The sequence below is a fragment of the Perca flavescens genome, chromosome 15, assembly GCF_004354835.1.
Source record: "Perca flavescens isolate YP-PL-M2 chromosome 15, PFLA_1.0, whole genome shotgun sequence".
Classification (NCBI taxonomy): domain Eukaryota; kingdom Metazoa; phylum Chordata; class Actinopteri; order Perciformes; family Percidae; genus Perca; species Perca flavescens.
The window spans coordinates 18,415,571-18,432,962 of NC_041345.1; the positions used below are offsets into that span (position 1 = coordinate 18,415,571).

Sequence of the window (17,392 nt, forward strand, 5' to 3'; positions counted from 1 at the left end):
GAGTTCAATCACTCAAAAAATGCTCTAAGACACAGGAGGTCCCTACTCGTAGGGTATTGGTCAAAAGAGCAGAAAACGAGCCCACGGGACAGAGAGCGCTTTTTGGCAAAGCACCCATTTTTATATGTACATTTCTTGGGGTTCAGCCCCCCATCACAGCGAGGTGTGTTTTATCACATTTATTTCACCTTACATGGTAATACAGTCTTAAAGCAAGCATCAGGTCGTACGTAAAAACCATCTCATATGACGAAATTTCCTTTATACATATGCATGTTGCTATCTAACATAGAATCTAACGGTTCAGTTCGACTGCATTGATCAATAGGTCAGAGCAGTAACCTTTTACACTCCTGTATGCACCCAGAGCCTAACCCCCCAAGTGCATGTATACAGGGCCCCAACAACACTTCCTCTTTCCAGCTGTACAGGTTCAGACAGACACACAAAGTTACACAAAGCAACTTATGCATCTGAAGCCTCTTGCAGACACTTCTTCTTTCCGACTGCAGGGTCAAATAGGCAGCTTCACACAGTAACTCACACTAATAATGTCTCTAAGCATGTTTATAGTAATCTCAGTAACACAAAAACGTAGCATGATTATATTTCTAAAGGCACATTAGCACTCATAAACCAAAATCAAAGGCAGTATTATAGTTTCAAGAGCAAAAATATATTTTAGCTGTTTTTGGGTTAACTCATGTCAAAAGCAGAAGCACAGTCTCCACTGTTCTTGAGTTGATACATTTCAAAAGCAGAAGTATAGTTTTAGCTGTCTTTTGGATTAATACAAATACATTTCAAAAGCAGAAGTATAGTTTTAGCTGTCTTTTGGATTAATACAAATACATTTCAAAAAGCAAAAATATTTCAAAAAGCAGGAATATAATTTTTAATTGTTTTTTGGATTTTCACATACTCTCGTTCAACACTCAGACACTCACACAGCCAGAAATTAAATGGAATTCTTTTAAATCAGAGTTCAATCTTTATATCACAGGATATCCACTAGTAGTATACTTTAAGGAATATAATAAACACAAAAATAACCTGTTCCAGACAGAGGAAGTGAGGGAATTTGCATTTGTTTTGTATAACTATAGAAGAATAAAAAACATCACGCTCAATCAAGGAAAAAAGAAAGAACAGGATTGCATCCAAAAAGTTCACAGAGTTTACACACTCAAGTCTATCAGAACGCTCTGTAAATTTAGTTTCTTCAATTTCTATTTTAAGCACAGTGGAGCAAAATGTCTCAGCTATGCCTTCTTCAATATGCTTTCTGGTGGATTTGGATATATATTTCTGTGTAAAAAAAAGAAGAAAAGAAAAGCAATAGCAAATATTTTAGTTAAAATAAGTAAAATATCGACGATCAATGATATTTCCCAGCAGTTTATCCTACATTGTATGCCCACATCTCCAGAGCAAGCTCAAATGTAGTGGAAACCAGGCAGCTCACTCCTTTATCCTGGGCTCAAAAACAGCACATGAAGTGAGGAATCAAATTTTTAGGTCATGGAATTGCTCCAATGTAGTTAATGAACCTCATGGAAAAGTTTGTCAGTTTTATAATATGGTCATAGTTGGAGCCCTAATCCTATTTTGAACCCTGTTTCTGTGTTTCCTAATTGTCTTCCTAACCTTAATGTCTGTCTGTGTCCTCTGTCCAGTGGTGGATTGTAACTGAGTACATTTACTCAAGTACTGTACTTAAGTACAATTTTGAGGTACTTGTACTTTACTTGACTATTTCCATTTTATGCTATTTTAGACTTGTACTCACTTCACATTCCACTACATTTCAGAGTGAAATATTACTATTATTAATAATACTTTTTAGTCCACTAACACATTCATGCTTCAATGCTAATGCTAATACTTTTGTACTTTTAGTAACATCTTGCAGGACTTTTACTTGTAACAGAGTATTTTAACACAACATATTGTTGCTACTTTTACTTAAGTAAGAGATCTGAATACTTTTTCCACTACTGCCTCCGTCAGAGATTGACCAGCTATGGATCGGGCTCCATGACACTGATATGCAAATGGACTTCCAATGGACTGACCACACGCCCGTCATCTTCACCTACTGGCACCCATTTGAACCCAACAACTTCCGCAACACCCAGGAAGATTGCGTCTCCATTTGGGGAGCTGTAAGTGACCACCCTTCACCCTCACACTGACCCCCAAACGTCTGGGGCCTTAATCACCTCAAAGTAATGGACTCTCACTGTCAGCGAGTCTCCTCCATTTGTATATATTTAACAGCTGTTTTCTCTCTTTCTGTTTGTGTCTTGCTTACATGTGCAGGAGGGCCGCTGGGATGACAGTCCTTGTAATCTGACTCTGGCCTCCATCTGTAAGAAACCGGGAACAAAGAGTGATGGGAAACCACAGCATCAAGACTGCAAACAAGTATTACTCTTTTTCTCGCTTTGCTTTCAGTGCTACATACTTCATTTTCTCATTGACGCGTCTGTTTATGCTTTAGATCACTTTTTTTGTTTTTCAGTTCTGGAGTAGATACAATTTAGTTTTGTTTTTTTCTTCCCTATATCTTTCAGTTTTACTCCACAAAGATTTTATCCCCACATCCCCCGCAGCATTTCTGTGCTCTTATTCCAGCTGCTGACAGTATGTAGTGAGCATAATTATTATTCTAAGTTTTTCAGCTGTTCCTTTACCTTTGACCCCTTTTCCCAGAACTCTCCTTCATCTCTCACCCTTCATCTCTCACCCTTTCACTGGTCCACTGGTCTCCTAGTCCACCCCCAGTCTGTAATATAAATCACTCCCCAAAGACTGCAAGCATGCACCCCAGACAAACGGAACGCTGGACACTTGGCTTAACACATACTGTACTTTTCCATGGCCCAATAAAACAAAACAAAATACATTATATTTTTAACGTATTTAAATTGGGACATGTTGTTTGTGTTTTCATTTAACAAGTGTGTTCTGTACATACAACAGAAAGGCCCTATCACGCCCACTACTTGTATCTACATGGCGAACCAAATCCCATCTGGAGGATCCATCTACATCTGTCTCTGATTTCCCAGTTCATAATTCTCTCCATATGAGACTTTAGGCCTCTCATACCTTACTTGCCCCTACCTGACCACTGCTGCTGATGGTCACTGTCTAAGTGGACAGTATAGCTCATTCAATCCATGTTTGACATACGGGTTAATCTTAGCGAGAAAAGGAATCTTAGTGTGTGTTTGTGTGTCTCTGTGCCCTTCAGCAATGTTACATTTTTGCTAAGCGTTGATTTATGATATAAATGATCTGACGTTGAGAGTCGTGCTGTTTCTCAGCTGTTACGTTCAACAAAGATCTTTGTATGGATTGTTTGGTGTAATGAATCTTTACCCCTCTCCCTGGTGGAGCGAGGCATCATGGGTGGTAATGTGACAGGGGTCATTTGGCATGGCACATGCTGCAGGGCCCTGTGGCGGTTTGTCTCAGGCAGATCAGCCACTTCACACATGTGAAACAACAATGACAGACCGCTTCAGCAACATTACACCACATGATCCCCGAACCAATACCCCATCCAGCGCTTGGCTCATTACTCAAGTAATGTAATGGATTGCTCATCACTTTAATGCTGTCATTGTACTTACTCACTGAAGTGTTGCGTTTCTGCTTTATACTTCCAAAGATAGTGATTTTATTATCAGGATAACTCAGTTGCTTCATGTGTGAATAAACAGAGAGATGAGACAACACTGATCTCTAATGTCAGAGGTGGCCTGGGGCGTAAGCAGCTGTTTAGGGCCCCTCAGTCACCATGGGTCCTCTGCAATAATTGAAAATAGGAATAAAAAATAGGGAGTGCTGCGCTGGGTCAAAAAAATGTGCCGTTGGTAATGTTGAAGTAAAAAACCAGGTGCTCTTCACGGATAGGGCAAGTAATCAAGTAAGAATAAAAAAACAAGGACCAGATTACTTTAAAGGAAGTCCATGGTATTTGTTGTCAGTTTTAAAAAGCATCCGAGGCTCTCTGATAGTAAGTTAACAACCAACGTGTTTTGCCTCAAAGGATCTTCATCAGGGAAAAAGTTAGAAATGTGAGCTTTCGTTTGTGTTCATTTTTGTGTGATTATTTAACCGTTTAAAGCCACAGTACGGACTACTGCACAACGCCCCAGATGTCTTCCAGGATTGGAATTATAGCTAATAACACATTTTAGAGGAACAACAGCAACAAAATCAGCAAGTGTATCTTACAGTGACTAATCGATATTTGTCATAATGACAAAATATTAAATGACAATGTAAAAAAACAATGTGAAAAACAATGTGAAAGAGGATGCTTGTAGTGATAAACCTACAGAAAATTATCACCTGAATCTGCAGCTCCCCTCGGCTTTACAGAGCTTTACAGTGAGTTTCAGCTTTGTTTATCTGTCTAGGTTTTGGGTCACTCTCACCGCTCTCATAGCGTCAATTTTGGCCACAGCCAGCAGCTGAAAAAGCTCGAAAAACCCACCAAGATTAGCTGGTGAACATAGTGGAGCATTTAGCAGCTAATGAATCAGATATTTCCCTCAGGAGTTAGAAGAGACCAACAACAGAGCTAAAGAGAATATTGGACCTTTATCTGCTGCTCAGAAACATAACTCCAAATTAATGATAATGTTGCTAGGTAACTGCTGAATGTAAATAGTTTGCTAACAGGCTGCCATGTCGTTGTTGTTGTTTGGGGGGGGATGATTGTGTACTTGAATGTAATGTTAGGATGGTTCAGCTTCTGTGTCATTTATGGGGGAGATAAATCAATGGATAATGGTTGAAATCAGATGTGGTGTTTCATAACATAACTACATAATAGTTTATTCTGGTTGAAATATGTCCCAATACTGTTGGTATTCAGAAGATGCTATAAGTCAAGGCTGATCTTGTGACTGTAAGACAGGGAAAGGAAGGATAAGAATGAGAGTTTAAGAGATGTGAGTTTGAACAGATCAAACCTCCAGCAGCCGTAATCTTTGAGGTTTTTGTCTTGATAAAAACGTGGTTGTGCAAAAAGCCCGAGGTTTGGCTTATTTCCACAACTGTATATGAACTGTCTCTCACTATTATTCTGCAAAATATCACCCCTTGTGACCTTCTGCGTGTTGGCTGCGCTCTGCATCTGTACACGTCCACAACTACAGTAGGCCTACATGAGCTGTCAGGAGGGATTGCGGCCAGGGAAAAGTTATTTCTGCATGCCTAGACGTGTTCTTTTTATTCTGCATTTGGGATACTGGGATAAGTGGACTCACTTTTGTTTTAACTGTTAAGATGGCCTTCAAATTATTTTCTGAGAGACACCATTTATGTGTTTTACCTCTGCCAAGGAGGGGATGTTTTAGTTGTTGTTTGCTTGTCTGTCTGTGAGTTTTGTCCTTGATTCCTTGGTCAAACACATTTCTTTCACATACAACCATACAACACCTCAAACAAGTTCAATGTTATTTGAGTCTCTATTTTTCTTTAACTTTTCCAATTTGTCGTTGGCCTATAAATTGCCAAAACCTCGACTAGTCAGGTGGTGCTACTGAAACATGATCTATTTAAATGCCTGACTCACTTGAATTGTTGTATTTTCCATTTACAAAGTACCAATATTGCTGGGATTTAGACAGTATCCAAAAAATCTGCATGATTATGCCTCCATGTGTATTCTGATGCACATCCAGGTTTTAAAGGATTGACTTAGCCAATCTAAAGTGTTGCACAGCCATTGTAGACATTAGTACTATTTGAATGCTTAATGTTTATTTTTTTTATTTTTTATGTTTTTCACTTTCTCCTCGTTTCTTCTCTCAGGGCTGGAAGTGGCACAGTCCAGCTTGTTACTGGGTGGGAGAAGATCTTTTTACCTTTGATGAGGCCAGGAAGTCCTGCGAGGACAATGGAGCCGCCCTTGTTACCATTACCAATAGGTGCGACAGCAGCACAAACTGTACATACCCTGACACACACACACACGGACACACACACACACAAACACACACATGCACAATTACATAACAGTGTGTTCTGTTAGCTCTGCCTTTCTAAAATTCCCTGTAAATCTTTAAAGGTTCGAGCAGGCCTTCGCCAACAGCCTGGTGTTCGGTCGCTCTGGTGATTCCTTCTGGATCGGCCTCCATGACCAGGGCAACCCTGGCTCTTTCCACTGGCTCAGCGGGGATGAAGTGTCCTACACCAACTGGAATCGCGACCAGCCGGGTAGGTCATATATTTGAATGAGCAGAATGAACTGCAAATATGAGCTGATAATGTATTACATGAAGTAGAATGACCAGATTGGGGTTGTTACAGATTCTTCCCACCCCACCACCTTTTTATTACTGTATTCCTGTTGCTGTGATGAGTTCACTTCTATAGCTGGAGATTTTTTTAACATGAGGTCCATTCTGAACCAAGAGCCAATTTTGGATTGCATCTACAAAGAAGAAACTGGATTTCTTCCAGGTTTTTTTCTTTGGCTAAAATACAAACTCAGAACTACACCCTGATATCCTGATTTTTTCTGTAAAGCATTGTGATCAGCTGACAATCTGCAAAAATTATCAGCAGCTGTCAAAACCAGCCAGCATGGGTATGTTCTGATTTAAATGTACTGTATCAAAATTGGACCAGCTTGTTGAGGAAATCGTAAACTGTGTTTTGTCTTCCAACAAATAGTCATTAGAGCTCCACAGGAATGGGGCAGCAAACAGGGGAGAATACTCCTTGTGAAATTCCAGCTAGCATGGATTTTAGATCATTTCTAAACCATACGTGGAGACGCAAAAACCAGTTGTGGGCGAGTCCTCTGGCTTTAGAGTTACTGATAGATCCAAAGATATGAACTGGTTGACCTCTGCATAGATTATAGCCACACTTTGTTGCTCTTGTAGACTTGGCTTATTAAAAGACCTCTACATTTCTAGTACAAACACTTATATACTTACTTATAGTCTGATGATATTCATAACCCCCAAAATGTAACACCTAAGCTTGCACCTGAGGCCAGAAGAACCAGAAGAATTTACTACAGTTTAACGCCAACACCTCTATTTGTTCTCTTCAAACCTCCAAAGCCTATGCTTGTATCATTACGTTTTAGGAGAAAAGCCCTACTATTTCTATGTGATACAGAGAGAATCACATAGAAACATATACAGACAGATATCTTCATAATGAAATTTAAAAAAATAATTACGTCGAAGACCACTATTTTCTTTTAAATATGGTCCATAACAGAGATCCATCAGGGTGATTAGAGAAATAGAGCCCAAACAGAGTTTACAGGAACTGTTTCCCTTGTTTTGAGAAAAACCCATAATTGTCTCTTAAGAAATGTGTACATTACATTTTCCACAGTTTTTATCATTCCTCTATTTCCACACATTTCATCATTGTAGCCTCTTTTTCTCTCCACTCAACTACATTTCACCCTGGTGTCTATTTCAGTGAAAGTCCGCGGCGGCTGCGTTTCCATGGCGACGGGCTTTGCAACAGGTCTGTGGGAGGTGAGGGAGTGTGCGTCATCGAAGGCTAAATTCATCTGCCGTCAGAACCAGGACACGTCTCTGAGCCCCGAGCCCCCCGTCCCCCAGCCGACCCCGAGCCTCAGCGGCTCCTGTCCCAGCGGCTGGAAGAGCAACAGCAACCTGCGCTACTGTTACAAGGTTCACCCCAGCACAGTTCCACACTGTTTCACACATCAGTACTCTGCTGGAAGTGTCTTTTAACTTCAGTCACACTTTGGTTTTCATTAATTCATAACTATTAAAAAAAAACATATCTGTACAATGCATCAGTAATTAGTGTTGTTTGAACTGAACAAACTTAAGAATAAATGTATATAAATAAAATATAGTGTAGAATTTAAATTATCTTTTAAATCTGTAAAGTCTAACAAAAAAATAAGTTAACAGCACTGAGTTCTTCACAGTTTTTACTGTCAAATGGCGGACAAAGGAGTGGAAGTAATACTACTTCTAATACTAAATGTTTTACACCAGTATTGCATTTTAATTGGACTGCAATTACACTTTTATCACCTGTGTGCAGGTGTTCCATTCCTCCCAGCTGGAGAAGAAGCTGAGCTGGCTGCAGGCTCACCTGTCCTGCCGGAGACACGGAGCCAACCTGCTGAGTATCAGCAGCCCTGAGGAGGAGCAATTTGTTCTGCAGGTCCTCCATGAGGCCTTTGGGTGGGTGTGCACCTCTGACCAGGTGACGTGTGATGTCATATGATGATAACAATGTTGTTTATGATGATGGTGATGATGATGATGATGAGGATGATGATGATGATGGGGCCCACAGGGAGTCAGAGGAGCATGAACAGCACTGGTTTTGGATTGGACTGAACCGCAGAAACCCAATGGACAATGGCAGCTGGAAGTGGAGTGATGGACTTGCTGTGAGTAAAGACAAGATGCAGCCTCACTGTGTAGTTAAACATGCTTGAAGCACAATCTGTTTACTCTTTGCTTGTGTCTCAGTTCACATACCAGAACTTTGGCCGCTACTACTACAACGTCCGGCAATGTGCTGCAGCAGACTTGGGCACTATGACCTGGCTGGCCATGCACTGTGACTCTGAGTTAGACTGGATCTGCAAGATCCCCAGAGGTACAACAACACTGGACCTCTTCTTTGGGCTTATTTAGACAGTCCTACAGTACACTGTATTGGTGCGGTCAAAATACAGTTATATAGTTCTATTAATTTTTTTGAAATACCCTTTTCCACATATATCATCACTCTCTGATTTGAGTCTCTCAAGATGTCTTCCCTCTTGTTATTCATTGCATGTTGGTTCTCTCACACTTTTATCTTTTCTTTATTTATATTTTTTTATTTATATTTTTTTATATTTTTTTTTAGGTAGTGTTGAGAAGGAACCAGATGTCTCTGAAGGTCAGTCATATTTTCTTAGCTTTGAACTTCTCTCACTGTACTAAACTGATTTCCTCATGGCTTATTTAAAAACCGTCCATTTCTATCTCATAACTGTCTTTCTTATCTCATCCCTCATCTGTCAGGCGCAACTTCACCAGAGTGGATTGGCTTCCAGGAAGCTGAGTATAAATTTTTTGACCACCGCAGCACTTGGGACCAGGCCCAGAGGATTTGCTCCTGGTTTGATTCCTCGCTGGCCTCGGTCCACTCAGCTGAGGAGGAAGCTTTCCTGGCCAACACTTTACGCAAGGCACTGTAGACTTTATCAAAAAGTTCATCATTTTTTGTATGAGTTGATATAATCAAGGGCAAAACCCTCTGAAATACCTAACAAGCACCAACCTGTGTGTGATCTGTGTAATTATTGTGTCTATATTCCGCATGGTAGCCTTTCGCAGGCTTTAAAAGTCTGTGAGGCCTCGACATGCCTTTTTACCATTCCTCTCTCACTTTCAGATGGTGAAGGTGGAGGGTGACAACTGGTGGCTGGGGCTACACACCTACGAAAATGATGGCCGTTTCCGCTGGTCTGACCACTCTGTGCTCAATTATGTGTCCTGGGCCCTTGGGAGACCGCACCCAGTCAGCCGTGATCGCAAATGTGTCCACATGTCCGCCAGCACAGGTGAGAACAGCCGGAATAAGAGACTTCAAGAGAGTAAATCAAATGCAGTACCCGTACATTAGCTTGTATTTTTCACTCTTAAAACAGTGGACTGGGCTGATCAGAAGTGCCAGTCTGACCTGCCCTACATCTGTAAGAGAGTGAATGTCACAGGCACCATTCCTCCAACTCCGTCATCACCCCACCTACCTTCAGGCTGTCCTTATGGATGGTCTTCCTATCAACATAAGGTAGAGCTGCAACACACCAGGAGTTCAGCATAATGCAGCTATTGTGTTAAGTTGTATAAAGGATGCTGGGTGTCTAGAATGCATCAAATATGTTACCACATAGGCAGTGAAGCTTAGCAAGTACCGTAAGTACCTAATGTTTTATTTCATGCACCTGCTCCTGTCCTAACTCAACCTGAGCAATCTTGTTTGCAATGACATCTGGTGTTTCGGTAGTGTTTCAGATTATTCGGATACCGAGTGACATGGTCTGCAGCCAAGATGAAATGTGAAACGCAGGGAGGTGTACTGGCAGTGGTGTCCAATCATCTGGAGCAAGGTAATTACAGCAGAATACAGCCGACATAAAGTTAGAAGCAGGAAGGTGGTGCTGGACTTAGCTGAAGTTAATGAATTTACCTCTCTACTTCAATATAACTTACTTTTTTATTTTTTTTATAAGGTAAATGCGTATGATCTGCCATTGTCAGCAGCATCAAATGGATGTAAAATGGATGAGAATTAAAAGAAACATTTTATTTTAATAGGTTGATTTTACGTGATTGCCTGTTAATTCACTCATCAGTGTGTGCTTTAGATATTCATGTTTGTATTAACCTATGCCTATATTTAACACTGATTATGAGTGTCTCATAAGAGTCTCACCACATACATGCACAGTGATGCAATTGATTCTCCTCCTCACAGCCTTTGTCACCACCCTGCTTCAAAATGCCAGTGTTGAACTTTGGGTGGGTCTGACCGCAGACTCTAAAGGTCATTTCCACTGGGCCAAGGCGGGCCTGCTCAGCTACACCAACTGGGCTGCTGGAGAGCCACTCGACAACAGCGGACCACACCACAACAAGACCCCGGTACTCCTAACACTTACCTATCAGCGCATGCGTCATGTTTTTGTCCTCAATCTGTTCCTCTTCTGATGATTTCACTGTCACCTCTCAGGGAAACTGTGTGGTGATGATTCATGGGAACCCACAGAAGAACACTGGCATGTGGGCCTCACGAGCCTGTGAGATGGAAAGTAATGGCTTCATCTGTCAAAGGCAACAAGGTGGGATATTGAATAATAACCACAACAATGTCTGCTTTAAAAGTGCAGAATATTTGCACCCCAAAAGGAATTTGACTTACTGTAAATCATCTTGTGCGACTATGTCGTTTCTTCAAGGTAAGGCAGGGCTTTAATTTATATAGCACATTTAAAAAACAAGGCAATTCAAAGTGCTTTACATAAAAGATTAAAGGTAATTTACATTAAAAAAAAATAATAAAATTGTAAATGAATAGAAACATGAAAAAATTGAAAAAGATGGGTATAAAACACAAGAATAAAAGTTACAGTGCAGTGTAAGAGATTAATAATTATTTGATTTAATAAAAGGTAGCGGCAAACAGAAAAGTCTTTAGTTTTGATTTAAAGGAACTGTGAGTTGCAGCGGACCTGCAGTTTTCTGGGAGTTTGTTCCAGATATATGTAAAATGCAAAAAAACTGAACCCTGCTTCTCCATGTTTCAGACTCAGGTCTCTCTCCGGCCCCGGCGCTTATCCCTGCCTCCCTGTCAAAGCCTGTGGAGCTGGGTGGAGTGACATACCGGGTTGTGGAAAAGCGTCTGGATTGGACCGGCGCCCTACACCTCTGTGAATCTTTGAATGGGACCCTGGCCACGGTGAAGAATCCCTACCAGCAAGCTTACCTCACACTGCTGATCAACAGCTTGCATCGGAATGCCTGGATCGGTCTCTACAATTATGGAGTGAGCCTATTAACTTACAGTATATCTTATTATAATATTAAGAGTTACACACTTGAAACAGTGTTTTCCTTGCAGAGGGAAACTGCAATGATTTGCAACTTTAATACAAAATAATAATAATAATAATAATAATAATAATGTCTTCAGGGACGAAGCTTCACCTGGCTGGGTGAAGAAGAAGTTTGGTATTCAAACTGGAGAGATGGGGAGCCCCATCAGACGGCTGGATGCGGACACATGACCACTACTGGCCAGTGGACTATGACTCCCTGTGATTCTAAATTGGAGGCTGCTATCTGTCAAATTAGTGGTATGTGCTAATAACATGTCAGTAATCAATTACTGTTAATTTAATGTAGGGGCGACCCCTAGCTCACCCAGTAAGCGCGTGTGCCCCATATAGGCTCAGGCCTTTGCAGCGTCCCGGGTTTGAATCCGACCTGTGGCCCTTTGCTGTCATCCCCCATCTCTCTCCCACCTTTCCTGTCAAAAAAATAATCTTAAAAAATGTTTAATGTATTAATCTCTGTTGTTTTTCTTCTTGCCAGATGAGCCTGTGCTTCACGAGTGGATCTACCCTGGCCAGTGCCCCCCACTCTGTTGGGGAGTGGCCGTGGGTACCTTTCAGAAACTACTGTTACGCCTTTAACCTGCAAACTGTTAGACTGCAGCAGGATGCACGTACATACTGTAAACAAGGTAGGGAAGAGTTTCAGAAGCTCCCTCACACATCCTCCATCCTCCTGCTGTGCTGCCCGCACAGCACATGATACTGAATTGAAAGCCAATTTAGTGCAACACTTCTGACCTTCTCCACTGCAAACATAATTGACAAAAGGCATCAATATGTCTAAATTTAGAAATGCTCTTCATTGAGCCGGCTGCACCATTGTTAAATCTCCTTACGTGATCAATTCCCATTTATCATTTGTTCCATCTCTGTGTATTCCCTTTCTTTTTGTCTCTTCTAGTGGGAGCTGAACTTCTCTCTATCTTGGATGAGACAGAGAATGGATTTGTATGGGAACACATCCAGAGCTATGCAGCGCAGGCGCATGGAGCTTGGCTGGGCATCAGCGTGAAAGGTCCAGCAACATTGCATCAGACAGTCTGTCCCATCTCTCTCTACAGCAGCAAACTTATTAACCTTCAGTTTAAAAAAACATTTTTTTTTTAATCCAAGTTTATTAATTTGTGGCTGCTTGTAGGGACATTTTCTTAATTTGCTTGCAGATAATTCCCCTAATTTAATAAGTTTTACCTGATTGATTTTATAATAATAATAATAATCATGAGACAATTATGACAACAATTATTTATGGAGATGAAACAAATAAAATGCAATCAAATAAATGTGATTAAGAAAGGTGCATCATCTCGGAAAAATTAATTAATTTAAACTGCATTATTATCTCTTGAGTGAAATGCCCTAAAATATGCTTGGTAAGCTAATGGTTACAACTGAATCCAATATTGGAAACCTCTATGAATAAAGAGAGATGTCAGGCAAAACATGATATGACGAATTATCTCTGCTTAAGATAAAACTAAAGAAACAGCTCTGGCTTCAGTGTGTCTGAAGCTCCTCTGAGTGTGTGTGCATGTGTTCCTGCTGCAGGTAGAAGCCTAGTGTGGAGCGAGGACACAGAGATGTCGTACACCAACTGGGAGGCGCATGATGTCGCCTTCTCTGTTCTGTCTCCAAACTCCTGCTTCTGGATCCAGAGCAACAGTGGCCTGTGGAAGCCGGGCTCATGCAGAAATCGCACACATGGAGTCATCTGCAAACGGCCTCGCAGTAAGCACACACAAGACCAATTTAGCCAAGGGGAGGTTATTCTCAGAACCAGTCTTTTTGAGTTTGTTAAGTTTAAGATCACACTATGCCAACAATGAGACCAGAGTAAATCAAATCATTTTCAAGGTTTCACAAATGCTGAAGATGTTGTAAAGCATGATGATCCATGTGCAGGACCTGACACAGTGCCCTTTAACATCTAACCAATCAATAAATTAAATATTGGCTAATCGATTAAAAGAGGTTCACATAATACTATACAAAAGTTGAAACCCTTAAATTGATTATAGTGTTGAGAGAAAATAAATTAACAATGAACCAGACGCAGAAAAACAGACAGTGGAGATCAAATGCAATTAAAATGAACGCCAAATACTTAGGCGATCAATTTTTTACTAACTGTCCCTTCTTCCATTTGCAGCTGCTGAAACCTCAGCTGTAAAATGTAAGTGTGATTATCTGCTGCCATGGTATTCTGTTCACTTGAATAAATGACTTAACCAGAAAGTGAATTATTTATACTAATCCTGACATCCATCTTCTACCTAGTGGATAGCGACCACCTGCCTACTCTGATTGTTGTCATGGTGACGTGCCTGGCGCTGGTGGTGCTGACTGTTGGTGTTATCTACTTGTACCGTCGGCGAACTGTTGGGTCCCAGGGGTCCTATGAAGGGGCCCGCTACAGCCGCACCAACGCGAGCCTCGCAGAGCAGTTGGAGAAGAACATCCTGGTGTCTGACATGGAGCTGAACGAGCAGGCAGAGTAGCAGAGCATCCCCAGACCAGATGACCAACCCACGACTGGACCCTACCGGACACAGAAAAGGCTGATTTTTAACGTGCTGACTCAGATACACATTGTGGCATTTATGCTTGTGTTGTATCTTTTGACACCAAAAAACAAAACAAAATATTTTGAAGGGCTGTGTAGAGCGCAGCAGATGATAAGTTTAAATTGAATCCCTGCCTTAACAACCCTCTTCTGCCAAGACTTAACAGTTCGAGCAAGTTTTCTCCAGACAAATCAGATCCTTCCATATGTAGCCTACAGCTTATCCCCAAAAGCATTCATGAAGGCCATAAGTGGATCTACTGGGAGTTTAGTTTTATCGCAGCTGGAAAAGTTCAACATAAATCGGTTTACTGAAATGACTCCTCGCTGTCTTCCCTGGTGCCAATGTAAATTTTTGCTCAGTGTATATTTCCTTTGTTGTTCCCATTTTGATTGAAAGATTTATTAAAAAAGAAAAAGAAAAAAAAAAAAAAAAAAAGAGTCCTATCACAGCCACAGATTGACTCTTAACTAAAACCATTTGTCTCTGTAATCTAAATACATAGTCACAGTCTTCTTTAGGACCAAATTCACCTTTTAAATTTTTCTTTTTTTTCTGTTTAGCCATGGCAGTATTTACCTGAACCTGAGATGTGTTTTTGTCGTTTTATTGCATTCATGTCATTCCCATTGATTTGTCATTATCTGTGCAGCTGTAAAGAGCTGTTACTGATGATGCGTGTGTGTTTTTTGTGAGTCTGCCTCTCTCCTCCTTTCTGATCTGACACGTCAGCACCAGCTGTCAGGCAAACAGAGGAGGAAGTCCAAATGTGAATGTGTGGAGGGTGACAGGGACCATTATTAGTGGTGACCGTCTGAGGGCAGTACACTAGAGTTGTGCACATTACTAATACTAAGTTCTGTACTTAGTATTGAAAGCTGGTCTGTAAGTAGACTGCATGATCAGACTTTCAGCTTTCAGCTCCTTGTACATTTTGGCACTTTCTGCTATTTTCTTGAGCTAATTCAATCATCCACTTGCCTTTAGTCATTTTCCTTGAGACACTATTGTTGTCCTGTGATTCGTAACTTTTGTTTGCTTTGGCTCTTCATGCCACCATCTGTTGCTGTTTCAGCAATTTTTAAGAGCAGTAATTCTCTTTGTATGCATCATGAAAAAGGGTTTGCAATTTGATATTTGTCTGATTCATCTTTTTATGGACCGCAGTTCACTTCTCTGTATGTTTTATCTCTTGGATATTTTTGTCTTTTTAATGATGTAGGTTTTACTATGTGCTTTGACTTAAAAAATTACTGGTAAAGACATTTGGAAACTCCTTTTATGGGATACTCATCAACACTTGAACCTCTCATTGCCCCACAAAAGAAAACATCAGTGAATGACACTATTGTATATACAGTATGAGAGCCAAGAAATGTTTTAAAGTGAAAATTGTGTACAAGAAAACCTCTTTTTCCACGTCATTTTAAGATTTCACATTTGCACAGCGTAATAACTACATTTATCAGAGCTCATTTGCCTCCTCGAACATTTTTCCTTTTCCCTCAGCTCTTGCCTCTGAGTGCATTTCTGTCTTTCTGCTTGCAGGAATGCTTGGAGCCGTTTCAGTCTGAGGCTTTTGGTGTCTCACAGAGCTGCTGTGAAAAAAAACACAGCTTTTTTTGCTCCGTGAGTTGGACTAAGACAGAGGGGGAAGGGAGGAGGAGGACGGAGTAAGGTGTGTGTGTGTGTGTGTGTGTGTGTGTGTGTGTGTGTGTGTGTGTGTGTGTGTGTGTGAGAGAGAGAGCGTGTGCAGTCTCCAGCTGTGGAATGTTGAGTCGGCAAGAAGAGCTCAGTGGCACGTCTGGAACCAATCAGAGAAGGAGGGCTCAGGGACATGAAGGGTCAGGATGAAGAAGAAGATTGAAAAAAGGAAAACTAGAAGAAGGAGAAAAGGGGGGGAAGGAGGAGTGTGAGGAGGAGTCAGGGATGTAGGAAGAGAGGAAGGCAGGATAGGAGGAGTGTAAAGGGTGCAGTGGTTTGTCCCGGCTTACCCTGGCCTCTGCTGGTAGTTTTACTGTACATGTTTGTCTTTATATACAGTAAAATATGAACAGACTGAGCTGATGATATGAAGGTGTGACGACCCTCTGTGTGTTCCCCATTGAGATCATGTCTGTGAGGCAGGCCAGATCTTGTCCCTGTGAAGATTAGCTGAAGCACCTATTCAACTTTTTTTTGAAAGTTTTTGTGTCTTTTTATGAAATGAATAAAGTATATGTTCTCAAAGCTTCTGCTTTCACAGTTATTTATGGATTATTATACATTGTGGAGCAAGTTCTCATGTGAAATTGTTTCCTGTTTCCTGTCACAAACAGAGAGAAACCGTATACTCTCCATTTGTTTGTGACATAGTGATAAGTTTTCACTGTTGTGAGTTTTACAAGTCAGTGAGCTGGGAAATGAATTAAGGAATTGATGTGTAAAATGTGGACTGCGATGTTGATGTTTTTCCACAAGAGGGCACACCTCGCCCGCTGTATGGGACACGTCCTCCTGCTCATGGTGTCATTTGATTCACTTGACTATTTGTCTCTCAAGGCCCAGGTCACTGTGTGTTTCATTTCTCTACCAAGGTACACAACTTACATACAACTACCAGTTTTGTGTTGTGCTCAACTGCAGAATTTCCATTTCTGCGTGATTGCAATCATGTTAAAGCGTTTTATGCAAACAATATGATTATGCCTGATAAGATGCTGCTAGTAAGGCAACTACAAGCCCTCCTCCACCTCCTGGCTGGACTATGTTCAAACAGGAATACCAACACAAAGACAAGCGGGTGTTTTAAACCCAACACCTTGTAGCTTCCATTCCCCCAGGTGTTGCCTGAAACCTGCACCTCTGCAGCAATAAACCCCAGTAAATTGCTTGTTATTCAAATCAAACTGGCTCTCAGTAATCCATCTCACTTAGGATGGATGTCACAATTCATCCAACTGCATGCTGCAGGCACTCAGTTTAATCCTGGGGTTATGTACTGCAGCAGTTGTTTATAAGTTTCACAGCCCTGCCGCCTGTCGTTTTTAATGTGTCTCGTGTATGGAAGATATCCTCTGGGAAGTTTTACTCTTTAAACACTAAATGTCTAAACTTTTCTGTCTGTTGCATTTCAGACTCTAGTCTTTGTTATGTTGTATTTATCTTTGGCTGCATGGTACCCTAATGTTTTAGTGCT

General features: G+C 41.0%; 1 protein-coding gene across 1 annotated transcript in view; it reads left to right on the forward strand.

Moving 5' to 3' along the window:
- Positions 1-16,444, forward strand: part of mrc2 (mannose receptor, C-type 2) — a 28,276-nt gene extending 11,832 nt beyond the window's left edge. The window contains 23 exon segments of the mRNA XM_028599141.1: positions 2,011-2,165; positions 2,323-2,427; positions 5,836-5,951; positions 6,092-6,240; positions 7,471-7,688; positions 8,074-8,216; positions 8,332-8,428; positions 8,511-8,640; positions 8,896-8,928; positions 9,054-9,220; positions 9,427-9,595; positions 9,683-9,825; positions 10,042-10,144; positions 10,513-10,679; positions 10,768-10,876; positions 11,342-11,580; positions 11,728-11,890; positions 12,129-12,169; positions 12,171-12,279; positions 12,552-12,665; positions 13,199-13,378; positions 13,800-13,823; positions 13,928-16,444. Of these exon segments, the coding sequence (XP_028454942.1) occupies positions 2,011-2,165; positions 2,323-2,427; positions 5,836-5,951; positions 6,092-6,240; positions 7,471-7,688; positions 8,074-8,216; positions 8,332-8,428; positions 8,511-8,640; positions 8,896-8,928; positions 9,054-9,220; positions 9,427-9,595; positions 9,683-9,825; positions 10,042-10,144; positions 10,513-10,679; positions 10,768-10,876; positions 11,342-11,580; positions 11,728-11,890; positions 12,129-12,169; positions 12,171-12,279; positions 12,552-12,665; positions 13,199-13,378; positions 13,800-13,823; positions 13,928-14,148 (3,095 nt within the window). The 3' untranslated portion in view covers positions 14,149-16,444.
- Positions 16,445-17,392: the final 948 nt, after the last annotated feature.